Below are 27,842 nucleotides of genomic sequence, written 5' to 3'. Positions count from 1 at the left end.
ATTCCCATTCTCTCTGATAAACTTCTGGTCTCTGAATTCAGCCAGGATTATTCTCTTCCCATTGCAATGAAATATCCATGTGACTCTATCAATGGGATGTGTCAGATTCAGACGGGGTGTCAGTGTGACAGTCTCCCCTACACGGCCAGTCACTGGGAGAGGAACATCTCCTCCTCCTGCAACACATAGAAGTAGGGAATGAGCAACACATAGAAGTAGGGAATGAGCAGCACATAGAAGTAGGGAATGAGCAACACATAGAAGTAGGGAATGAGCAACACATAGAAGTAGGGAATGAGCAGCAGGAACACTCAGATTCCCATTTTATGGGGGAGACAGAGGGAATTTTCCTTATGCAACTAATCCTTTAGTTGGAATTTGTCCTTGGTGGAGTACAAAGTGTTGTTAAAGGGTGTAAAATCTGTTTTTAGCCCTCTGGTAAGGGCCCACACTTCCGGGTTCGGCGGGGACGGTGCAGCGTTACTGTGCATGCGCGATGACGCGCTGACATGCGCAGTTGCACGCCTTGAAGCTTTGGGCGCCATCTTTGTGCAGGTTTTTAGTTCTTCCGGTTCCTTTTTGTTTTGGCGCCAAAAGCTGCTATTTAAACCCCTTCCTTCAGTGTTTCATTGCCCAAGCTGGCTTCTGGTTATTAATCAGTACTTGCTCAAACGTTTTGATTGTTGTTCCGGTTTTGACCTTGCCTGTACCCTGACAACAATTTTGCATTAGCCTTGCCGGTACCTCGTATGTTGTCTGAACTCTGAAAGTTTGCAGGAACCCAGCTTGGACCGCAGCGGAAAGTTCCGGGGCCCCAAAAGGGCATTGGTGAAGACCGGGAAGGGCTGGGAGTTCCTGCTATACCGTAAGAGTCAGACATTGCATCCAGCGGTCGCACACTGGTTCCTACCTAACTTGAACGTTATAGAATTGTATATTATTAACCTCAGTGCACAGACAAGAAAAAACTTCCACAAGCACACTATTCCTTTATACCACGTGGTGCTCAGTCTAGAGATTCGGCACCCTCAAATACACAGTGCAAAAAGTTTTGGCCGGCACAACAGGTACAATGCAAGTGGGGCTTATCCCCTGCGTGTTTATTTCAAGTGAAGCAACATTTAGGGGGATAGGTCCCCCTGAAATGTTGCTTCACTTGAAATAAACATGCACAGGCTAAACCTCACTTGCATTGTACCTGTTATGCTGGCCAAAACTTTTTTATTTTGTATTTTTTATATTATTAACCTCCCAACAATCCTCCACATTTGTCCAGGCTTGGTTCATGTGTAGAAAGCTTATATCTGGGCATACACCAAGGCTGACCTAGCGTAGAGGATTTCTGGGACCAAGGATTCATCCTAACTGGCCTTCAGACTGGGCCCCCTTAGCCCATAACAAGGTTACAGATATATAGAAACATTGGGGTAACAGTCACCCTGCTATAGTTCCAGGGGTACCCAAGGCACAAATAAACACTCACCCCAAATCCCCCCCTAACTGCCCTTCAGGCTGGGCCCCCTTAGCCCATAACAAGTTTACAGATTGTGACATGCTGAATGCCATTACACACAATTTGGGGGAATTAGCAATGGTAGGCAGGCAGAGGATCTGGAGCATAGAGACAGGGACACCAAGTCTTCAGGCAAAACTCAGGTTTATTTAGGGCCAGTTCTTCCCAACAGAAACATAAAGACATAAGTTCATAAACAGTTCAGTGTTATGATATGTCCCTCCTTCAGGGTTCTCACCTTCCAGGGTTGGTTCCACACTCTGGAACACTCAGGCTTCACAGTAAGCCTTGCTGAGCCCTCTCAGCACTCATCCATCTGGTCAGAACTCCCTCTGCTCCCTGCAGTGGCAAGTGGCACCCCCAGCTCCTCTGGGAGTTCCTAACACAGGCAGCCCTCCTGCTCTGAGAGTGACCTTCACTCAGTCACGGTTCAATTCCAACTCCCACCCCTCTGTGTAAATCATACAGCCCTTTTATTGGCTGCTCACCTGCAGCCTAATCAGGCAGCTCCCTACAGCTGGCCAAATCAAAATCTTAAAGGGAGATTTACTCCAACACAGCATTACCTGCTGTAAAACCAGGTATTTTACCTTGGGCCATTTTTATCCCACTATTAACACTGGTGGAAATACACCAAATAATGACCTTTTCCATTGCATCTCTCACAAGATATATAGAAACATTGGGGTAACAGTCACCCTGCTATAGTTCCAGGGGTACCCAGGGCATAAATAAGCACTCACCCCAAATCCCCCCCTAACTGGCCTTCAGGCTGGGCCCCCTTAGCCCATAACAAGGTTACAGATATATAGAAACATTGGGGTAACAGTCACCCCGCTATAGTTCCAGGGGTACCCAGGGCACAAATAAGCACTCAACCCAAATCCCCCCTAACTGGCCTTCAGGCTGGGCCCCCTTAGCCCATAACAAGGTTACAGATATATAGAAACATTGGGGTAACAGTCACCCTGCTATAGTTCCAGGGGTACCCAGGGCACAAATAAGCACTCACCCCAAATCCCCCCCTAACTGGCCTTCAGGCTGGGCCCCCTTAGCCCATAACAAGGTTACAGATATATAGAAACATTGGGGTAACAGTCACCCTACTATAGTTCAAGGGGTACGCAGGGCACTGATTAGCACTCACCCCACCCCACCTAATTCTCGCCCTAACTGGCCTTCAGGCTGGGCCCCCTAAAAGGATTCATATTTAATGCAATCAGTACAGCCCAGCAACTTAAATAAAGATGTGTGATTTTTTCAACATACCTGGTTACATGAACTAGTGTACTGGTGAATTTTATACAGTGCTCAGAAATGGAAATTAAAAGTTGTTTAAATGTACATTGGGGAGTAGGGAATAAGGGATAGAGGACTAAAGCAAATGTACTCACCACAGGGAATGAGGAATGAAGCCCAAAACATCAAGTGGGAAACCCAAGAACTAAATGTAATCATATTGATTAAATGAGCCAGTTATCCCAGTTACACAGGAGCTGACAATTAGTATAATAATCCCACAAGATCACTTTCCTGCTGCCCCTGATTGCCAAGCTGTACAGCCGGGGCAAAGCTGAAAACAAAATCCCACGTTGGTATTACACTATGGGCAGAGCATATCAGCGGCCTGTAGAGTGAAAATCCTCAAAAATATTCTCAATATCAAAGCATAGGGTCACTGGCTGGGGAACCTTGCTGTTGATATATGAAATTAAAAAAATTAAATAACTGTGAATCTTTGGTTTGAATAGATAAGAAATAAATATATGAATATGAATTTAGCCCTTCATATCCTCAGCCGGGGGGTAAATGAGAGCAGTAAGGGGAATGGGAGGCAGCAGTATAACAGGAAACAGGGGGGAGAAGTGACTGTGAGTATAATATTAGTGATGGTGGGAAATGCTGTAACTGCTGCAAAACACATTGGTACTGACCCGAATAATGTAATGTAACTTGATTTTCTGCCCCCATATCACATAACTATTCCTTTAGAATTTTCATTATCCTCATGTTGAATGAAATTGACCCCCCAAACCCAATACCAGATTGACAGTCAGGGTTTAATTTCCTTAGCTATTTTAATTTTCAATTTCTTATCTTTCATTTGAGGACCTGTCTTGTTGATGTTCTATTCTGGCTTCCATACTAGCTCCTGATTGCTAGGGTAATTAAGCACTAGCAACAAGAAGGGGTTAACATTTCAAGCCTGAGAGTTGCAGAACAAAAAGTGTAAATATTATTTCTTGATTTAGTTCAAAATCTAAATATCTACCTCCTAAATAGGAGAGAAATCCAGTTAAATTATCTGAACTACAGAATGAGAATATGCCCTTATTTCATTACATTCCTAAACATAAAAATGATACATGTAGTGATGAGCGAATCTATCCCGTTTCGCTTCATGGAAAAATTTGTGAAACTTCTGAAAAATTCACCTTTTTTGACACAAGCAACTTTTTGACACATTTTGACGTGGCTTCATCACTTTTGACACAAGCACAAATTTTTTGCAGCAAAATTTTGCGCCTGTTTCGCAAAAATAATCACCGATGGCGAATCCATGCCTGGTGAAGAAATTAGCTCATTGCTAGATACATATATTTAGTAATTAAATTAGGTCTCTAAACCCAATGACTTATGGCTAATCTATAAGACTGTACATTGCAAATTTTGGTGTAAAAATAATTGACGACTACAAAAATACTGATACTAAATCTATAAAATATTAAACCCCTAGAAATCAAGCAGTGATAACAGAACAGTACCAGCTGGTTATATAATCCGTTAGTGATTTTAATATTCGCTTGTTGGATTTGATAAATCTAAAACCCCTATTTTTATTAATAACCATTACATTATATTGTTGTGTATGTGTATATAAGGGGAATATGTGTAAATGAGTCTATGCAGATCATTTTTGAAAATGTACAAGTTCAGTTCCATAAGACATAACAGGTTTATACCAAGCTGCGAGACTTTCCATCTTACTAAGGGCTCGGCCAATGCACACACACTGGCATTAGCAGCCTCGACTGTAACGGATATAGTCAGGCCCTATGCGCCATTTCTGTGGTCAGTGTGTTGCTTGCTAGTGTGTGGGAGAGATGCCCTCCTGTGTAACTGCACTGCAGAAATAATTCACATTATTAACCTATTTCTATAGCAATTTATTTACCTGATACTGATGCTGATCAGCAAAATATTAGAAAATATACACTATATTTTTGTCACTTTGCCGTTTGTCTATAATGTCCTAATTAATCGTTTTAAAACTCATAAATCAAAATGTCTTTTCCAAGATAATTGAAACCGCTAATAGTTTGATATAATTTTGATGATAACTAGAGCAATGGCTTGATGTCTTCCTGGCTTCTCTTCAAGCTTCAAAGTGCAAAACTGGAAGTTAATTGACTTGTCTATGTAACTGCAATTAACAGCAGATTAAATCATTGTTTGTATTAACTTGCAAACACTTTCACATCATTAACATGTATTATTAAAGGAAAAGGAACTTGATATAACAATAAACATCTAGCTTTGTTCCAGTGCTCAGTGCCAGGCAGCAGTTGCAACGGCCAGTAGAATATCATCGTATTAGTGTGTTATTAGTGAAAATGTTATTAAAAATGTGTTTAATTCAATGGAGACAGGTATGATACAAAGGGTACAGTGAGTAGAAGTCATTGGTTAGACCACATCTTGAGTATGGGGCCAAGTTTTTGGTAACCAACTATAAAACAGCACAGTAGAATTAGTTCATTGAAGGATATTTTTTCATTCAAGAAGGCTGCCTTGAGTATTGGGGAGATCAATACATTTTTCCAGAAGCTATGGTGTTACAACCCCAATTCCTAAAAAAGTTGGATCACTGCATAAAATGTAAATACAAACAGAATGCAATGATTTGCAGATCATCCCATTTGCTTTTTATTTACATTTCACAGAAATAGGGATATAGTTGGGGGAAGCAGTTATCATCATTAGGTTGATATAATTACCATCTTTTTTACAATGAATAAACTAGTTTATTAGTTTTGCAATGGTGTTTTTAGTTATATCCCATAAAGTACTGACATGGTTGCGGATGCCGACACATATAAATTGATACACAGTCAAAAAAAACAATTCAAAGTTTTTCAAGAGTTTAGGTATAAGAGAGCGGTCTGGGTGTATAATCCATGGATGTAAGGGTGTACTTATGATGTAGGTTGCACTTTTACACCTGAGGAAGGGCTCTGCATCAAAACATTGTGGGTTTATTGCGTCTCAGTAAACACAGGCACGCTGCCTTTGTACCGTCTTTAGTAGTGTTGTTCTTATTTGCCTTGGTTTGACTCTCATCATTTCCTATGCCTGCCTAAAGTTATTCTCGGTTGTTGGGATGTGCAGGATCGCTGGCTCGCAGCTACCCCAGACTGGTGCGGGTTTGCCTAACATTCTGGCACCCCCCCCCCGTGATTGTACCTTCCCTTCTACTTTAAGAAGTTTGGTAATCACAGTGTCCTGGGATAAATACCACCTGGCTCTGGACCTTTGTTTACTTTTATATAATCTAGTCTTTTTTTAATTTTCCATCTATCAATAGTTATATTATTAGACTCAGGTCTTTTTAAAAGGAAATCTTTATTAAATGGTTCCTCAGTTGTATATACAGACAACAAATAACAGTTTGGAATTTATGCTTTTTCCCTGCTCTCATCAACCAATTGACCTCCCTCTGATACTAAGGGTCCTTTACTTTCTTTCTTCATGTTTAAATATTTACAAACACCAGTTTGGATTCATTTTTCTTCTTGTTACAATGCAATTTTTTCAATTTTAGTTCTTGTTACAGTGATGAGAGCTGCTACTGACACGGAGAGAGCAGTGAGTATGGGCAGGTACATGTACAGCTTCATCCCACAGCTTTTATCTGAAACACAAACACAGAAATCACAATCATCCACTAATCTAAGTTAACATTTATAGCATTTGTGTGATTCTCCCATATTTTTTTAAAAACATCTATTAATTATTTCCTTCCACATAGATATTTTTGAGATGCCCATTGATGATATAACATACAGAAGTGAATAGTAGTTTGTACCCACCAGCAATATCTTTTGAGAACCTGGTAGCAGGGCAGACTTTCTTAGTGGAAATAGAGGCATTTTTCTGATCAGCCGGGTCTGTACCAAGCACAGATACTCCCCATCCCAGGATTCAGGCTGCAGTGACACACGGATTGTGGTACCATTGGGATAGGGCTGGTACCGGCCTTTGTGTCTGTACATCCAACTGTAGGACAGCGCTGATGGGTTTGTTGGGGCAGAACAATGAAGGGTGAAATTGCACCAGTCAGGGTTAATCTGTACCTTCTCCATCTTTATATCTGGGGTGGGAACTGGCTCTGTGTATAGAAAGATATGCAGTTAGTTGTACATGTAATTGAAACTAAAAGCACTATTTGTAGATACCTCTCTTCTTGATAGAACAACCAGATCAGCTGTTTTGTAGCCAAGACTACACTTCCTACAATGCCTCACATGGCTAACAATGAGAAATTCTGTACTAGTGCAGGAGCCTATGCCAACCAATCAGATTTTGCTTTTAATAAACCTGCAGCTGTGAGAAAGAATCTCATTACTGATTGGTTGCTACTGGTTGCTGCATGGATACAAATTTGCCCAATGTAAATAAATGAGTTAGAGTTTCATACTTGTTCTTTGTAAAGCTGAACTTTGCTAAAGGTTTCTAAGAGTCACTGAGCCCTTTCATACTGATGGAGGTCACTGTGACCATTGTTGCTGGGATTAACTGATTTTATTTACTTGGCACACAAGAAAATATATCTAGCGATTCATGCTATGTTGTAATATCCAAAACTGCTCCTTTGGGCCAATGCTATTAAACAGATGCAACCAGCATCTTGGCACACAAAGTAAGTACAGACAAGAGCCTGTAGACTGCAGCATATGGATGAATGGCATTTTGAGTGGTCCTATAATTATCATGTAGCGATTGTAACTCATTTTTCCTTAAAAATGTTTATGTTTAATAAAAATATATCTTAATAAACAAATATTTTGTATATATATTTTGGGGCATGTTTAAACATCAGTGTGAAAATAAACATTTGAACATTTCCAATGGTGGGCAGGCTATACTGGTTGGCTGTCATTGATAGCAGTCTCCCATTAACCTGAAGGGAAACGCCACCCAAATACATTCATTTACACGATAAAGAAAATACATTTCTAATCAACTTTAAAATATGCATTAGTTACGCATTCTCATTGGGTTTTAAGCTACGGCTAATATAAATATATACATTTGTCATTTTGAGAAGTCATCTTTACGAGAAATACAAGAATATACTTTTAAGGCCGCAGGTTCTATTTCATTTAAAACCACAAAAGCACAGTTTCTGTTGATTATAAGTGTGGGGCGACCGCTGTGTTTATTTAAAGAGAAGCCAGTGATTCCCATTGACTGTATTTCATTTGTTTTGCTCAGCATGTTTGCTCTGTTTGCATAGTAAGTGCCCTGTGTTATACTTACCAAATACTGTGAGATTATAAGATATTTCATGTCTTCTGCGTTCAGTGTCATAAATGAGTGCAGTGTAGATCCCACTGTCGTTCATTGTCAGATTTCTGATCATTACTGAGGCTCCATTATCACAGCAATCCATGCGGCTGCGGAACTCCTCCCCAGTGATACTAAATTTTTGGTTTCTGAATTCGGCCACTATTACTCCATTGCATGGAAACTCCCAAAATGCTTCTCTAACTAGAACTGACAGGCTGTATGGCAGCACGACAGAACCTTCTACTTGGCCAATGACTGGGACAGGCCCATTCCCTGTTACTGGTCACACAATAAAGTGAAGGAAATAATTAGCAGTTATATAGCACATTGTTATGCTAGAGAAATCTTTATCAATGTCAAAGTTCTTCTGTGCTGTAATTAATCTAATGCATCTTTTCTGCTATAGAGCAGCCTTGTAATATCTCTTTAAAAGGGACCTATTTACAGTATGGTGATTGTCTGTAAATACTATATATGTTTGTCACCACAATAATAAAAATGAGGGTCCATATAATAAATGCCTATGCCTTTGTGAGTACAAATACAGAAAGCTCCTTCTCCTGGATTGTTGTTGTTTCTTAAAAGCATATGCAGTGCAGAGTGTATATAACAGTGCCAATGGGTTACTTATAGATGTTGATTTAGTAATGGAGACATAAACCCATGGCCAGCTAATGTATACACCCACTCCCCAAACACTCAATCCAGTTCTACTAACCAACTTTTTTAGTAAAACAGTAAAAAAAAAGGGATATCGGGTTGTTTGTATTAGTCTTTTAAGTACCCAGACATAATATACCGTAGAAGCTCACTTGGGGTGATTCTGTATTTGTATACACTTGACACAATAGTTGTTGTATAATATATTGTTATTGTGTGCAGAAATGCATGATCCATCATTCAGGAAGTGCAAACAGTGTCAGAAGCCTCTAGACACAAAGGAGCCCTCTATAAAATAATTTCATTGAATAAAATAAAAAGCAAGAGGCAGAAGGGGAGGTTGAGTTGGGTACTGGGGTATCAGTGAAAGTGAGTATTGGAAAAGGGGGTTAATAAAGAGTAAGAAAGTATCTCCCTACTGGTGACATCCAGAGAACACAGACAGACAGAAGATACCCCACTATGGTGTTAATAAGGTCCAACTGGAATCCCAAGAGAGATACAATATGAATTTCTAAAACTAAATACCACTGAATCTGTGTATTTTTTGTGCTCAAACACAGCACTATTTCCATCATTGTAATCATTTTAAATAATGTATTTAAATAAAATGAAACCCCAGCACTTACCACAGGACATTTCATAGACCAGTAACAGAATCAATATCAGCGCAGCAGGTTCCATTTTCCTTTTAGACAACTGAACTGCCAGACAGGAGACAGGAGTGAAACCAGAATACTGTTGCTCGTTCCTACATATGATTATTAAGTAAGGACATTATTCTTAAAGAATAATGAGCAAAGAAATGAAAGAATATTCTGTGTGCAAAAGGAAAGACCATTCAGTTGATCGTTGGACATATGTGCAGAACCCCTACCCAGCAGAAACCTTGCGTGTGGCCTGACCATTTCCCTAAGAGCTGACGTGTTACACATTCTGTTCTGCGCTTTGGGTTTCTGCTGGTTTCCCCCAGTGGGTGCTGCTCTGGTACCGACGTGTTACCCACAGAGCCCCATGTAGTTCTTCTCAGAAGTTATTTATGAGTTGTAGAAAGCATCCAGAGCTGATCAGAATAAATCTGTGTATTTTATTTGAGGCAGACTAATGCATTTTATTACACACCCTAGGTGTGCCCCTTGAAATCAGTGGGACACATTCAAGTGAAAAAGAATTTCCGGGACAGTGTAAAATACCAATTAAAAAGCAGAATCACTAAAAGTTAACAAACGTATTTTACACTCGGCCACACATCCGCCACAGTTCGTTACACAGCTTTATAACTAGGTGTGATTAACTGAACATGTTGTACCCTGACCATGTGTGAAGTATTTCAGTGCTGCTTTTAAACATACCCTTAAAAATCATTATAGTTTTATTTGTTTAGAGTCAGTACATTCTGCAGCTCTGTAGAGACATTATATATCATTCCCATCAGTCTCCCCCAGGGGAGTTTATAATCTATATAATCTAAGGTGAATTTATAAAGTATTATTTATTGATATCCATGTGAATGACGGTGTAAGCTAATGGTAAACAAGGTACTTGTACTGTACAACCATAACCAACTTTACCCAGTGTGAGTGAGCCCTTGCATAGGTTGGAGGCCATGGTGTTGTGCAACTGTAACTCACAAAATGACGGACACCTTAAACAGGAACTTATTTATTGTACAGATCAACGTAGAAGCATTTACAGATGACAGTGCCTGTCTCTTGCATATCACAGGTCAGGTTTATACTCACAGTACTTGGTTAAATTGACTCCATCCCCACAGGACAACAATGGGTTACTTCAAGCTTTCAGGTTATACTTCTCCCCAGTGGAACCCAGTCAATTCCCTATCTAGCCCTAGGTATGTACACTAGTAACCCCACTCTGGGCAACAGTATACCCGGGATAATAATCCCTCTCTGATCCTTGTCGGACCAAAGCTGCTCACTATCTAGCCCTAACTATCTATCATACCTGGTGCGACCTATAACAGAACTTGCCTGATCTGTCTGGGCCTACCTTGCACCCGGGTTCCACTCTCTCTATACACCTGCCTGCTCAGGCAGCAAAATGGCTTCCTTCCATATGGCTGCTAAGCTTTTTATATTATAACATAGTGCCAAAAGGTACTCACTTCCTATAATATTGAGGACCCCCTATAGCCATCTAAATAGCTAGGGGACTGCCAGTGAGAAAGGGGCATAATTTTCCAGTTTTATATTTGCAAAATATATATAAAAACATAGCATTTTAGTGCCAACCATATGTAAGTTTACACCTTAGCAGAGGTTTCTTGATGCTTCATCCCTGCATCCCAAAGTCTTCTCTGCACTGGTATTACTATTAACTATTAGTAATTACCTCTTGAACATGGTACCAAACTGCTTCTCGACAAACTGCTTTGACACAGCCGGGACTTTTTCCTCACTTTTCAAACTTTTGTCAGGGCGAATTTTTGCGACCGTTTCACAAAACAATTCACCAATGGCAAATGCAGGCTTCCGCAGCGAATCCATGTCTGACGAAAAATTCTGCTGATCACTATAGATCACATCTGTTGCCTTTTGTTTCTAATACTAATAAGGGTTTTGGAACCCTTAGGGGCAGTTTTATTAACATTCAGGTTTTTAGTGGTTTTTGAAACCACAACTAAACTCATTTATACTAAAACCCCAAATGTCCAGTCATTTATAAAAACATCCTAACTGAAAAGGCATGAACATAGTGTATTTGCACTGCAATTATCCTTATCAAATATTATCAAATATTTATGTGCACACACTGCGCTTGAGTTACACCACAACTTTAGTGAAGCAAAAAAATACATCGTGGGGGGGGCAGTTATTGCCATCTTGGTTTCCATTGTCTTTCTCTTCAGTTACAGAAATATGAAGAATCTCTGTTAGTTCTGTTCTCCTCCTTGAGTTCTTGTCGCAATGATGAGAGCTGATACTATCAAGGAAAGAGCAGTGAGTATGGGCAGGTAGATGTACAGTCTCATCCGATGCCTTTTATCTGAAAAACAAACATTACAGTTATTCACTAAACCTACTGTAAAAAGAAAGATTATAATGGGGTGGAAAGGGGTGTTAGTTTAGTTCTTGAAGTAATTTCTAGTTTTCAGATGAAAACCTCCATTTGTCTTTAGAGTGCGCGCCCCTCAGAGAAATTGTACTTGTGTCTGCTGGGTTTCCGTGTTTCTGGCGTTTTGGGCTAAGTCCTATAATGGGGGAAGTGCTGACTAGACCCCTAGGAAGGCACTGAAGGCTTATGGTAAGTGTGGGAAGAAACACTGAAGGGAATGGGAATTAAAATTGCGAGTTTATCCAACCTGACTGTTAAAGGAATCAGGCATGTATGAACTAAAAAAGTAATTGACTACAGCCTTATTAACATGGTGCCTGTTTGTGAGGGGTACAGTGTTAAAATTGGGTGGGTCTTGAAAGACATCCTTGCAAGTAGCCTAAAGTGTGGTCAGTTATACTACTGGGGCCCATTCTCCAACTGAGAAGGCCATGTTCCCACTACAAAATCCTGAGAGCAATGCACTGAGCGAATAAAACTGCTACTCAAATCCAGCTCAATGACTCTAGGTAAATTGAGGCTAAAATGCAGCTATTGGGCCAAGACCCACTTCTCCAACCAAGCTCTGTGTTAGCAACCCTGGCCTTTGTCTGTACATCCAACTGTAGGACAGCGCTGATGGGTTTGTTGGGGCAGAACAATGAAGGGTGAAATTGCACCAGTCAGGGCTAATCTGCTCCATCTCCATCTTTATATAGGGCTGCTTCCTTTTTGGCAATGATAAAAAACAGCCGGCCCCATCTAGTATTCAACTTTATAAAGTGGCAACTCTATATAATGATGGGCATGGTGCAAATTACATCTTTTCAGCAATTCCCTCATTGTTTTATGCTAAAGGTGCAGTTGGTACCCTTTCAGGTCTGGACTGGGGTTAATAATAGCCCTTAGCATTTCAAGTATACAGACACAACCAGCCCACAACCAGCCCAATAAATAGCTTGTTAAGCTGTGTACCTCAGAGCAGAGACATGTTATCTGTGAATTATTTCATTAATTATTATTAATTATTTATTACCACCATATAAAATTATAACAATACAGGTGCCATTATATGAACACTTACCATACACAGTGAGAGTAAATGACAGATCTACTGTTTGTGCTGTGCCTTGCAGTGTAATGGCTTCTGTGTAACTCCCGGTATCCTCACTCCTCAGTTCCCTGATCCATAACCTTGTGCCGCTGTTATCAGCATCCAGTCGCTGGGAGAACTGACTGTGCCGGATACTCAGCCGCTGGTTCCTGTAATCTGCCAGTCTGTATCTTGTTCCATTGCTTATATAATGCCATGATACCTCTTCTACAGGCTGTGCCAAGGGCTCAGTGGGTGCCAGACTGACAGACTGGGTTATTAGCCCATACACCTGGAATGGGGCAACTTGACTCGCTGTAGAGGAAATACATATATAAAGCAATATTTGTGCCTGTGCTGTATACTTTGTACAAATGGGTCTATATAAGATATATTGAATAATATTTTACAGTCTGACTTCTCTGAGTATTTATAGTACTGACCTGTAACAGTGAGGAGGGCAGAAGAGAGAAGGCAGAGCAGGAGCTTCTTATTGACACTGACCGACATCTTCCTCTATATACAGTTATAATGTGACAGTGACAGGCAGGACGGAGGCTGCAGGAAATGACTATGAATAGTGCGAACAAGACAAGAGTATCTGACGGACAGTATGCTGGGTTTTCTCATGATCAACAAAGGAACTTTTCACCCGCAAAAAAGAACGTTCACACAAAAACCCACAGAACTCTCCTAACTCTAAACAGGGAAATAACACATCTGTAGGCATAGTCATATATACAACTGCTGTCAAGCCTTATATACAGTATACACACACACCTACAGAACTAGCAAAATATTCACAGGTAATGTTAAAAAATATAGCAAAATAACAGCATTAACTGAACTTGGTCAGTAGAACCCACAGCCTCTCCACAGATACCAATATTTAAAGTTATGAATATCTCTCATAACAACTTTGTGTCTAATTTGATTGCATTTGTAAATAAGATGTACATGTTTCTATACAGCTAACTATAGTGGCTTTTAACATAAACATGTGTGACTTGTTCCATAGAAAAACCTTGCCATTCAGCCCAACTGAATATGAAAGCTTAGGTCTATCAAAAATATCAGTATTGTGATTGAAAACAATGTTTATACAAAAATACACTTTATTATACATCTCCATGCATGGGCTATATAGAAAATTATGTAACCAATTTGAAAAGATTTATTTTTTATGGTAATTGGATGGTATTATGGATTGGATTGTAATGGATTTATTCTAAATCTGTTTTGCATGTGACATCATGTAGCCTGGTTACAGGCAGGAGAACAATTTGATTGGGCGGGAGGCAGAAAAAGGCTTGCTGGGAACCCCAGAGGCATCTGGGAAAAAAGGAGAACCCAGAGAGTCTGGGTTTGGTTCAAAATTCAGGGGGCTGGCAAGCAAAGGTTATAAAAGGTCCCCTGTTACATCATCCAGCAGGCGAAAGTGAAAGAGCTACCCAGGAACCTAGACCATATATCTGCCATATGTAGGGTTTGCTGTGGCTAACCCTGAGCAATGGGGCGCGACTTGGCATCACATGGGGCAGTGACATCATGTGGGTGGGGCTACAGCATCACAGGGCGGACTATCAAGTTGATATAAAAGAGTCCTGCCCAGTTTTCTAAATTGGGGAAAACGGCGGTTTTGACCCAGACAGCCCTTCCGAAAAGATGAAAAGATGCTCCTAGTGAGCTTAGTCACTCAGTACACATTGTAAAACCCAAGACAGGCACATTTGTGAACGTGCTTGCTGGAATGCATTTGATCTTCTTCAGTGTCACATTTGGCTTTTGTGCTAATGAAGTGTTAGCTCTGGAGACTAGAACAATCAGTCACAGATTATTTAAATGTGCAGAAGTGTAATGATCTATTCATATGGATGCAGCCTTTGAATTACTGGTGAAAGTTAAAAGCTATATGGTTCCTCATATCGTGCCTATATAAATATCAGTATGCAGCGTTATATATATTAAAATAAAACCCATACCATACATGTTCTCTTGTAGCTCAGTGGGTAAGGGAAGAGGTAAAATGGGGTGTATTAATGTACTGTATTTACAGGTATAGGACCCGTTATCCAGAATGCACGGGACAAAGGGTATTCCGGATAAGGGGTCTTTCCGTAATTTGGATCTCCATACGTTGTCTACTAAAAAAATCAATAAACCATTAATTAAACCCAATAGGATTGTTTTGCACCCAATAAGGATTATTTATATCTTAGTTGGGATCAAGTACATGGTACTGTTTTATTATTACAGAGAAAAGGGAATCATTTAACCATGAAATAAACCCAATAGGGCTGTTCTGCCCCCAATAAGGATTATTTATATCTTAGTTGGGATCAAGTACATGGTACTGTTTTATTATTACAGAGAAAAGGGAATCATTTAACCATGAAATAAACCCAATAGGGCTGTTCTGCCCCCAAGAAGGGGTAATTATATCTTAGTTGGGATCAAGTACAGGTACTGTTTTATTATTACAGAGAAAAGGGAATCATTTAACCATGAAATAAACCCAATAGGGCTGTTCTGCCCCAATAAGGGGTAATTATATCTTAGTTGGGATCAAGTACAGGTACTGTTTTATTATTACAGAGAAAAGGGAATCATTTAACCATGAAATAAACCCAATAGGGCTGTTCTGCCCCAATAAGGGGTAATTATATCTTAGTTGGGATCAAGTACAGGTACTGTTTTATTATTACAGAGAAAAGGGAATCATTTAACCATGAAATAAACCCAATAGGGCTGTTCTGCCCCCAATAAGGGGTAATTATATCTTAGTTGGGATCAAGTACAGGTACTGTTTTATTATTACAGAGAAAAGGGATTCATTTAACCATTAATAAACCCAATAGGACTGTTCTCAATGTCATAGTCTGTTCTACCAGACCTATACACATGCCTTGGTTGTTCCCTGTGTTTGCAGATAAAACTCTTTATCATACATAAAATTATTATGATATAGTACAAGTCTCAGAAGGTCACAAATTGTGCCTTTGTATTTCTCAAGGCAATATTTCACCACCATTAGTCTCTCCAACCCATCCTCATTCTTTTCTCAGATTTTACAAATGACCTAAGGCTTATGCCACACGGGCTTGGCCTATGTATAACCGTGCAGGCCAAGAAACAGCCCCTTCACTTGCATCCACTCTCCTTTGCTGTCTGCACCTGGAGGCACTGAGTAGGCCTGGGTGCAGACACATGGAGCAGATTTTTTGCACCAAAATTGGCTCCATGTGTCTGCACCTAGGTTGATGCAGTGCCCAGAAACAGCCCAGTGTGTAATTACCCACAGCAGAGACTAATGTTCTATTTGCTTTTACCAAGGGGTCAACTTAATCACTCTTAGCACTTCCCACATTCCAGAAAAAGAACATAAAGATAAGAAGCCTGGTGTCAAAGTGGACCCCCCCTTAGTTGCCGTGGGATGGCATTTCGGGGAGATTAGTCGCCCATGGCAAGGGAGAATCTTCCTGTCTGTCACGGCCCTAAGAAGGCTTTTTTCCCCTTGACACAGCAGGGAGATGGCACGAGATAACACAGGCTATCCTGTTTGTAACTAGTTATGTTTTGGGTTACCCAGTGCTTCATCTGTATAGACAGAAGTTGACTTCAAAGCTGTAAACGCTCTATCTACTGCAGGGGTGGCCAGACTTTTTTTGTCCGCAATCAACTGATGAAGCTGGATATGCGCATTCCCGGTTTCATCGCAGTCCACCAGAAATCCACGGGGGGTTCGACTGGTGGACCGCGATCAATGTATTGGCCACCCCTGATCTACTGTATAAATCTGCTCTTACCTACTCATATACTTAGTCATGGTCCCTGGGCTCAGTTGGGGACAACCAAGTATCCAGACTGATTAGAGTTGCAAATAGCATCATTTTTTGAGATGGTGCCACATCCTTGCTAAATTTCTAACACTTTGCATCAGGCAGCCTCCAACAATACCTTTTCTCAAGCTGTCTCCAAGTCACTCCTGCCATGCATTTACAGTAAATCCCCTGTATTTTGCCACGTGTGTCACCTTCTTCAACATAGATTGTAAGCTCTTCATGACAGAACTTGGATTCCAAAACAGCCAGGCACAAAACTGGCTCTTGAAGCAGATGATGATGCAGTTAGCAAATTATTATTATTATTAGCATTTATTTATAAAGCGCCAACATATCCCGCAGCGCTGTACAATAAGTGGGTTACATACATTGGGCATACAGAGTAACATATAAAGCAATCAGTAACCAATACAAGAGGGGAAGAGAGCCCTGCCCAAAAGAGCTTACAATCTACATTATTATTATTATTATTATTATTAACATTTATTTATAAAGCGCCAACATATCCCGCAGCGCTGTACAATAAGTGGGTTACATACATTGGACATACAGAGTAACATATAAAGCAATCAATTATGAATTTATTTAGTAACAAGACATCGCAAAAGGACAAGTCTTACGAGTTTCATGCCTTACGGGGCACTTAATCATAGGCTCAAGGCAGAAGCCTCATTCCAAAAGTTTCTTTACTCCCTCAGTAAATTAGGTACAGTATTTATTTAACTGTTAATGTCAGTTACGCCATGTGAATTTTATTAATTGCTCCCTACAGACTGCTCTTCCAGTAAAGAAACTCTGATGTTAAACATGGGGTGCTGTGTTTTGCAGCAGGGAGAGGGGTTATTAGCCTATTGGTTTTTGCACCAATCAGGTGCTTAGAAAGACTTGTAGACCCTCCCACTAGCCACTCCCTTGCCTGAGTTCATGGGATTCCTGACAGTAGGGAGGGTAACGTTGCAGGTAGGTTTGACTCCGTTTATGCTTAAATCCTCAGTACCGTGTTAAATCCATGTCTCTTGTGTATGACCTGGCCCAGCTGTGTTATTCCATGTTAACCCTTTGTAGCCTTACCTTACTGTTTCATTCTCTGTCTCGTGTATGGCTCTGCTAGACTATTCAGTGTGACTATGCCTTTGGCGCTTCATGTTACTGTTTAATTTCCGCACTGCTTCCTCATTGTTTTTGCCTCGCTATGCAGCTCAGCTCACCGATACTTGGCAACTGTCATTATCTGTATTTAGTGTTCCCGTCAGCGTTCTCTCATTGCAGTCAAGCCAGGCGTCCCCAGTGGTATTGGTTCTCATCCAGCTGCTCATCTGCCTCTTCTTCCCTAGGCAAATAAGCAGGAACTGGGGCTATGTAAAAAAAGGCATTATGTTTGCCCAGGAGCAGTAACCCATAGCAACATATCAGCAGGTAGCATTACTAGCCATCTGTTTATTTGCCCACTGTTACTCTTGTTTTCAGTCATTTTTAGTAGTGTGGGGAAGTCTTGTGATTGGTCTGTTCTAGGTGGCACTAATGTGGTGAATCTATTGCCAGTAAAATGGCAAAATGACTTTCCTTCTCTATTGACTCTATAATGACTCTATTTAAGCAATGCTAGAGTACAGCTGTAAAGCACCCCAAACTTTGCAGAGTTAGGCACCAGGTAACTGTGGTTCAAGGCTAGAAAAAGTGGGTGGAGCCACCAACAACTAGTCAGATTTCAGCCCCCAAATTTTGCACAGTTGGTCACTGGGTGACTGCAGTTCAAAAATAGGAAAAGTGGGTTGGGCCACTGACTGACAATCAGCATTTTAGATTTATACCAATGAAATTCAATGGATGAAATCTGATTGGCTGTTAGTGGCCCAACCCACTTTTCCTATTTTTGAACTGCAGTCCCCCAGTGACCAACTTTGCAAAGTTTGGGGTCTCAGGCATAAAAATTGTGGGACTGACAGCATTTTACACTTCACCATTAAAAGGAAATAGATGAATTGTGATTGGTGGTTGGTGGCTCCGCCCACTTTTTCTAACCTGGAACTGCAGTTACCCAGTGACTAACTCTGCGAAGTTTAGGGGCCCTAGGATTAATAGTTACAGAACGGCAGCAGTTTAAATTTGAACCAATAAAAGTCAATAGGTGAATTGTGATTGGTGGTTTGTGGCCCCGCCCACATTTTCTAACCTTGAGTCGAAGTCACCCAGTGACTGGCACCCTGGCATAAATAGTGTGAGAATGGCAGCATTTTAAATTTAAACCAATGTAAGGGTGCCGCTGTCACTGGGTGACTTCAACTCAAGGTTAAAAAAAGTGGGTGGAGCCACAAACCACCAATCACAATTCACCTATTGACTTTTATTGGTTCAAATTTAAACTGCTGCCGTTCTGTAACTATTAATCCTAGGGCCCCTAAACTTCGCAGAGTTAGTCACTGGGTAACTGCAGTTCCAGGTTAGAAAAAGTGGGCGGAGCGACCAACCGCCAATCAGATGTCACTCGTTGACTTTCAGTGGGGAGATTTAAGTTGCTGCCATTCAGACACTATTAAAACCAGGGCCCCCAAACTTTGCACAGCGGTTTTACTATATAACTGTGGTCCAAGGTTAGAAAAAGTGGGTGGAGCCAACAACAGATCAGATTTTATTCAGTGACTTCACGTTTTTCAACCCAACATGAAGTTTGTTCTCAAACGTCCCTTTCTAGTTCTAATATGTTCCCCAAACTTTTAGCCAAAAAAAAACAAATATATATTAATCAGTTCTGAAAATAGTGCTATATTATTCAGAGGGTATTGTTTTTCCATTGCAATATATCTGATGAATATATATGATGACTACCCATAGTATAATTAAAATAAGGGATGCAATATGCAAAGTATAGTTTGTTCTGTTTCTGTTTAAACCTACAACCCCTCTTACAGAAAGCCATCTAACCATGCCCAGTTATAAGCATCCCTTCATTAATAACACAACAAAATAGGAAATATTCATCCTTGGCCCTTAGACTCATGTGGAAGCTAGATATCTTGTAAACGAGTGATGCAGCAGTACAGTGCATTGTGTAACACAGCCCCAGGTAATAATTACAGAGCACAACTAAACAAGATACTCTGTTATTAGGGAAATCTGATCTGTGACAAACAGCCTCTGTTTTTCCTACACAGTCAACCTATAAGCTTTACAGGACAAGGAAAGTGAACTTCATTGAGAGGTGCCCCCCAGTAACTCTAATCTGGGGTAACGTCTGGGTCTAGAGTTGCCACTTTCTGCAACCATAATACCGGCTGGGATGTGGGGGGGGACCAATAAGGGTCATTTAGTCTGGGATAAAAATTTGAGATAAACTTAATTTATACATCCACAAAATTGCCTGAACCAAATCCAAACCTTCAGGGCTGTTCTGCCCCCAATAAGGGGTAATTATATCTTAGTTGGGATCAAGTACAGGTACTGTTTTATTATTACAGAGAAAAGGGAATCATTTAACCATTAAATAAACCCAAATAGGGCTGTTCTGCCCCCAATAAGGGGTAATTATATCTTAGTTGGGATCAAGTACAGGTACTGTTTTATTATTACAGAGAAAAGGGAATCATTTAACCATAAAATAAACCCAATAGGGCTGTTCTGCCCCAATAAGGGGTAATTATATCTTAGTTGGGATCAAGTACAGGTCCTGTTTTATTATTACAGAGAAAAGGGAATCATTTAACCATGAAATAAACCTAATAGGGCTGTTCTGCCCCCAATAAGGGGTAATTATATCCCCTTTTCTCTGTAATAATAAAACCTGTACTTGATCCCAACTAAGATATAATTACCCCTTATTGGGGGCAGAACAGCCCTATTGGGTTTATTTAATGGTTAAATGATTCCCTTTTCTCTGTAATAATAAAACAGTACCTGTACTTGATCCCAACTAAGATATAATTACCCCTTATTGGGGGGCAGAACAGCCCTATTAGGTTTATTTCATGGTTAAATGATTCCCTTTTCTCTGTAATAATAAAACAGTACCTGTACTTGATCCCAACTAAGATATAATTACCCCTTATTGGGGGCAGAACAGCCCTATTGGGTTTATTTAATGGTTAAATGATTCCATTTTCTCTGTAATAATAAAACAGTACCTGTACTTGATCCCAACTAAGATATAATTCATCCTAAATAATGCTATTGGGGTTAATTAATGTTTTATTGATTTCATAGTAGACTTAAGGTATGAAGATCCAAATTACAGAAAGACCCCTTATCCGGAATACCCTTGGACCCGAACATTCTGGATAACGGGTCCCATACCTGTAGTACGGATTTACTTACCTGAATAGGTACAGTATTTAGCTTATGAATCAACAATGGAAGAGCACAAAATTACAAAATAAAATATTACAACCAGACATGCTGAGAAATGTGGGGGTCTGTCCAAGTCAAAGACCACTAGGTAGGGGCAGACATAAATCGGTAGCTGGCAGGGACATAGGGGAAGTGAGAAGCGGTGCTTTTCTACCTATTAAAAACATAATAATAACAGGTTGGCTGTTTACAGTGACGTCTGTATAAGAGAATAATTGCTTAGGTGCATGATACATTTCTAGCCTTGAGTTTGTAAGAACTGTATGTACTTGGCTTGTATTGAGTCACCGGCCTTTTACCGTGTTTTTTGTAAATCCTCACAGGAATTTAATGTGTAAACATTATTTTGCTTTATTTTTATACCTCTTATATATTCCAGAGCTGTTTACAAATTGCACATTATTCACATCAGTACCTGCTGCAGTATTCTAGGTTCCTATTGGATCCACTCATAACCATGTAAGTACATTTTTGTTTTGTATTAGCAATACAGGTATGGGATATCTTATCCAGAAAGCGCTGAATAAAGGGAAAGCCATCTTCCATAGAGTCCATGTTAATGAAATAATTGCATTTTTACAGCTATTTCCCGTTTTTCTGCAATAATAAAACAGTAGCTCATACTAGATTCCTACTCATATATTAATCCATATTGGATGGCAAAACAATTGTATTTGGTTTATTTAATTTGTTTAAATGATTTTTAATTAGACTTAAGATATGTGGATCCAAATTACAGAAATATACTTAATCTGGAAAACCCCATGTCTCAAACATTTTGGGTAATAGCTGTCCAAGTTTGCATATAACTGCTCAGATGGCTTTCAGTGAAAGGGTAGTAGTTCAAAACCGGACATTTTTTGGTTTGTAATTTACGTAAGGTAAACTCTGAAAGCTATTCATATTTGCATTACAATGGCACAATAATCTGATTAAATTCTGCTGTATTTATTGTAGTATCAGGACTAGTATTTTCATAAATGGGTTTTGGATAACACATTAAAACTATGTATGCACTGCATGCATACACCTACGTATGGCACTTGTGATATTGAAATTAAAAGATTTTTAAAAGGCCATCCATGACCTTCACTGAAATTTTGAGCAAATAATTGCCCCACCGTGAGACAATAGAATTACTGTAAAATTGATCCAGCATTTCTCTCTTCCTTCCCTGCATGTGTGTACCTTTATATGCAGAACCCCTCAATGACTTCTAATATCCTTATCATTTACAGTAGGGGGTACATTATCCCTTATAATACATGAGTGATACTCAGAGTTCCCTGTATAACTCAGCCTGCAGCCTTGTGCCTTTATATGGGCACAGAACCCCTCAGGGACTGCTAATATCCTTATCATTTACAGTAGGGGGTACATTATCCCTTATAATACATGAGTGATACTCAGAGTTCCCTGTATAACTCAGCCTGCAGCCTTGTGCCTTTATATGGGCACAGAACCCCTCAGTGACTGCTAATATCCTTATCATTTACAGTAGGGGGTACATTATCCCTTATAATACATGAGTGATACTCAGAGTTCCCTGTATAACTCAGCCTGTAGCCTTGTGCCTTTATATGGGCACAGAACCCCTCAGTGACTGCTAATATCCTTATCATTTACAGTAGGGGGTACATTATCCCTTATAATATATGAGTGATACTCAGAGTTCCCTGTATAACTCAGCCTGCAGCCTTGTGCCTTTATATGGGCACAGAACCCCTCAGTGACTGCTAATATCCTTATCATTTACAGTAGGGGGTACATTATCCCTTATAATACATGAGTGATACTCAGAGTTCCCTGTATAACTCAGCCTGCAGCCTTGTGCCTTTATATGGGCACAGAACCCCTCAGTGACTGCTAATATCCTTATCATTTACAGTAGGGGGTACATTATCCCTTATAATACATGAGTGATACTCAGAGTTCCCTGTATAACTCAGCCTGCAGCCTTGTGCCTTTATATGGGCACAGAACCCCTCAGTGACTGCTAATATCCTTATCATTTACAGTAGGGGGTACATTACCATTTATGTTAGCCTATATGCATCAAGTCAATAGGTGAAATAAATTTGCACTAGCTCTACAAAACAGTTAATTAGAATGTATGTTGAAAGATAGGAGACATAGTTTTGTACTTTCCCATAACTTCAAAAGAATAAACCCAAAAATGAATCAACATTTATTAAAATTAGCCCTGGAACACGCAATGGTAAATATAAAATGGGTTTGTCTACCCCTTTCGCTATAACAGATATATAGAAAAAAAACAGAACATAAATGTTTTGAAATAAAATGAGTTTAAAAAATAATTATTCTCACCAACACCTACGAATACCCACAAATCGTACCTCAGCGGCGTACTGCTATAGGATCACTAATAAATACATTGGTTCTAAGAACAAACCTGGATTAAAAAGCCATATTGCGCATTTTGTAAATACTTTATCGGTAAGCAGTTTGGTGGTTCAATTATTGACTAATGAAATGCAAATGTTTCTTAATAAACCAATCAAATTTCACTTGAAAGGGCGTATACACCAATGATTTGCAAGAGAGTACGTGTCCACCCTTGTGACATCGACAACCAATCCTGGACAGAGTGATTTATTCAAACTCCGCCTTTGAACATTGTGATGCAAATTCTCCTTTCGCCTTGCTCGTTAGGACGAGTCAGAGAGCTGTGTCTGTAACCGGAGCAGCAAGGGAATGAGACGCTAAGCCATTGCGAGTCACCTTCTTCCATATTGCAGCACCCTATCTTATCTTATGTATAAGTGTAGTCGGATGGTCGCCTCCACAGTGATCATAGCAAGATATATATATGGAAGTCATCTCTGTATGGATGTGATTCTAATATCATACATATTTATCCAATACAGAAAGATAAATCAGGTATCTGTAGAGAAATGATATATATGAGATACTTCCATGAATTCCATTAGGTGCTCTAGTATCTAATATATATTATTCTTTTTAAGGTTACCTCTTCTTATCCCTAAGTATAGTGTTGATCCCCAAAATCTCAGATTGGAAGTAAGATTTATTATTTTAGTAGACATAAGTGCTGAAGCCCTAAGGGGAACAATATATCACGCCTTAGGTCCCATCCAAAAAGCATCTGTGCCCATGGTATTTTAATGGTGCCTCTGCTTTGCACCTTGTGGCAAGGATGGGGACTTGGTTCTGAATCTGGTGCAAGCTGCAGTGAATACTACGACCACCTTTGGGAACAAAACTCTCTGAAACCAGTTTCAGAACAAATCCCCACCCTTGCCAAAGGGGACAGGGATGGGACATTGGGGTTGGATGACAGATGGATTGGAGTCACTCAACTGGGCTGATTTTTGTTTGGGTTTTACAAATCCTAAACCTAGACAGGACCTTTTTAACTAGGTAGCCCATGAAAAAATTGGTCTGTCCCATTTAAAACTGGACAGAAGGCAACCCTACAGTGTTTTCCCGAAAATAAGACACTGTGTTATATTTTTTTAAGCTCCAAAATATGCACTAGGTCTTATTTTCAGGGGATGTCTTATTTTTCCATGAAGAAGAATACAATACACATTTATTCCATTGTTTGGGCGAGATTTATTGCCCAGCCCTAGGTGGGTGTCTTATTTTCGGGGGATGCCTTATTTTCCGAGGGGGGTGAAAAATCGGGGGGGAGTGCCTTACTTACGGAGGATGTCCTATTTTCGGGGAAACAGGGTAGCTACAAGGTGGCAACCTTGCCCATTTAAGCAAGAAATACAAACACTAGCACTGTTGTTTTTCACCAAAATAGTACAAATGTACCCTTCAGGTACATTATAAAAGAGCTGCATGTGTGCGTGTTCACACAATATTAAAATGAAAAACACAATTGTGGTCACTAAATTGTAGGCTCAGTCATTGCATTAAAAATGGCATTCATTAAAGGTACTTGCACCCTAAGTCTTTCCCTGCGTTCTAGCGCCGCTGATTTCAACCCGCCTACTTTTGCCAATCACATCCAGTGTTCACTTGCGGCTAAAGAATCAGGCGCAATGTCATTTTGATGCCGAGTGCAGGAAGTCCTGGAATCAGATGTTATATATATCTGTACAAAGGATTAAGCAAAAATTACACAGATATATTTTCATTAAACTCGGTTTCAGTGAAACTGTAACATTTCTATCTTACAGATGTTCTGGAACGGCTCCGTCTGTGCTGCATCTGCAGTTTTCCGGTTGTAAGTCATAGGTCGGTATAAAATCGCAACTGATGGGTTTGCCAAGCGTTCTAATAGCTCTTCTAATACCATTTCTAACTGATCTTTAATTGGTCTTGTTAATTCTGTAATGTAGGAAATAATAAAATAATCAAGTAGCTTAGCAAAAACAAATTGATTTTAATCTAAGCACTTCTTTTTTTAATGTGACTATTGCTTAAGTATAACCTCTGTACTTAAATTATATTTCTCCCTTCTAAATTCTTTGCATGAAACCAATTAAGGATGATCAATGTGCTACATAATGAAGGAAGGTTTTTTTAGTTAATAAAGGGCCCCAATGCAGGCGCCTTCTACTGTGGGTGGGTGAAGAGACACCTGCATGCCACCTCCCACGAGGGGACACCTACATGCCACCTCCCACGAGGGGACATCTACATGCCACCTCCCACGAGGGGACACCTACATGCCACCTCCCACGAGGGGACACCTACATGCCACCTCCCATGAGGGGACACCTACATGCCACCTCCCATGAGGGGACACCTACATGCCACCTCCCACGAGGGGACATCTACATGCCACCTCCCACGAGGGGACACCTACATGCCACCTCCCACGAGGGGACACCTGCATGCCACCTCCCACGAGGGGACACTTGCATGCCACCTCCCATGAGGGGACACCTGCATGCCACCTCCCACGAGGGGACACCTACATGCCACCTCCCACGAGGGGACACCTACATGCCACCTCCCACGAGGGGACACCTACATGCCACCTCCCACGAGGGGACACCTACATGCCACCTCCCACGAGGGGACACCTACATGCCACCTCCCACGAGGGGACACCTACATGCCTCCTCCCACCCGCCCCTCTTTGATTCTGCTCTGACTAAAGAAGTCTTAAACATCTTTGATTCACAGTTACAATTGAATATTGTTAAGAGACAATAAGATGAGGGCCCTTCTGGGAAGAGCTTACAATTTAGTTTGAATGCTAAGGTTCCCAATGCTGTCCCTATTGCTTACTAGAGCTATCTCTAAAAAACTACTTGTGGGAAGTTAGAAAGTGCAAAAAGTGCTAATAATATACAATATGCTACTAAACACCGGAAATGACCCGACGCTAAGCCATTGCGATACCTTCTTCCATATTGCAGCACCCTATATTATCTTATGTACAGTGTACTTGGACGGTCACCTCCACAGTGAATTTTTTTTATCATAGCAAGATATATATATATATATGGAATCCTGAGTCATCTCTGTATTAATGTGATGTTAACATCATACATGTTTATCCAATACAGAAAGATTAATTAGGTATGCCGATAGAGAAAAGATATACATGAGATGTCTTCATGAATTTCAATAAGTGCTATAGTATTTAAATAAAAGCTCCAAATATGTTTTACTTTTTAAGGTTACCTCTTCTTATCCCCAGATATAATTGTAATCCCCCAAATCTCAGATTGGAGGTATAAATTATTATTCTAGTAGACAATGCTGAAGCCCTTAAGGGGCCAGAACTGTACCCCTTAGGACCAAGGTCAGACTGAGCCAGCGGGACACTGGGAAAAAACATGTTTGGCCTCGCCTACCCAGACCCAGTCTGATGCATTGTAGGTCCCCTATTGACCTCATTCCCCCAAATGCGGCAAAGTTAAGTACAAGGTATGTGTGCTCAGGGAGTTGGGTTGGGCAGTTGGTTGGCGGGGTGTGGGGGCCTCTGGGTTGTCAGCCCTGATGGGCCCCACTCCCCCCAGTCTGACGCTGCTTACAACACATCCACATAGCATTTGTGCCCATGAAATTTCAAGGTCACCTCTGCTTTGCACCTAGAGCAACATTTGGCAACAATACTCTCTGACACTTGCACCAGTTTCAGAGCAAATTCCTCACCCTTGCCAAAGGGACAGGGTTAGGATGTTGGGGGCAGAATCATGTCATCATGGTGTGGTCTGATGACATGGGGTGGAAGCATGAAGTCATGGGTGGGGCTTTGACATTACACACTCAGTTGGGCTGATTTCTGTTTGGATTTCACAATGCAGAAACCCAGAGAGGAAGTTTTTAACAGGAGAGCCCCTTGAATATCTGACCAGTCCCATTGAAAACTGGACTGGTGGTAACCCTAGCAATGAGGTGGCAACAAGGCAACATTGCCCATTCAAGCAATAAGGACACAAGCTAGCACTGTTATTCTACCCCCATATACAGTGGAGGAAATAATTATTTGACCCCTCACTGATTTTGTAAGTTTGTCCAATGACAAAGAAATGAAAAGTCTCAGAACAGTATCATTTCAATGGTAGGTTTATTTTAACAGTGGCAGATAGCACATCAAAAGGAAAATGGAAAAAATAACTTTAAATAAAAGATAGCAACTGATTTGCATTTCATTGAGTGAAATAAGTTTTTGAACCCTCTAACAAAAAAAGACTTAATACTTAGTGGAAAAAACCCTTGTTTGCAAGCACAGAGGTCAAACGTTTCTTGTAATTGATGACCAAGTTTGCGCACATTTTAGGAGGAATGTTGGTCCCACTCCTCTTTGCAGATCATC

The 27,842-nt window shown here is 40.4% G+C and overlaps 1 protein-coding gene and 1 pseudogene across 1 annotated transcript; one reads left to right on the top strand and one right to left on the bottom strand.

The window, feature by feature from the left end:
• Window positions 1-149: 149 nt before the first annotated feature.
• On the bottom strand, window positions 150-13,400 carry LOC116406852 (annotated as a pseudogene).
• An 8,046-nt stretch (window positions 13,401-21,446) lies between these two features.
• On the top strand, window positions 21,447-27,493 carry LOC116406737 (putative proline-rich protein 21). The gene is made up of 2 exons (XM_031891501.1): window positions 21,447-21,532; window positions 25,246-27,493. The coding sequence occupies exon 2, from the start codon at window positions 25,682-25,684 to the stop codon at window positions 26,228-26,230; it is 549 nt and encodes a 182-aa protein (XP_031747361.1). The 5' UTR covers window positions 21,447-21,532; window positions 25,246-25,681; the 3' UTR covers window positions 26,231-27,493.
• Window positions 27,494-27,842: the final 349 nt, after the last annotated feature.

Source organism: Xenopus tropicalis, chromosome 8 (genome assembly GCF_000004195.4).
Source record: "Xenopus tropicalis strain Nigerian chromosome 8, UCB_Xtro_10.0, whole genome shotgun sequence".
NCBI lineage: Eukaryota > Metazoa > Chordata > Amphibia > Anura > Pipidae > Xenopus > Xenopus tropicalis.
This window is presented reverse-complemented; position numbering and strand designations above follow the sequence as displayed.

Excerpts from the sequence above, each read along its gene's own strand:
- LOC116406737 (XM_031891501.1), top strand. The coding sequence starts at position 25,682 with ATGCCACCTCCCACGAGGGGACATCTACATGCCACCTCCCACGAGGGG.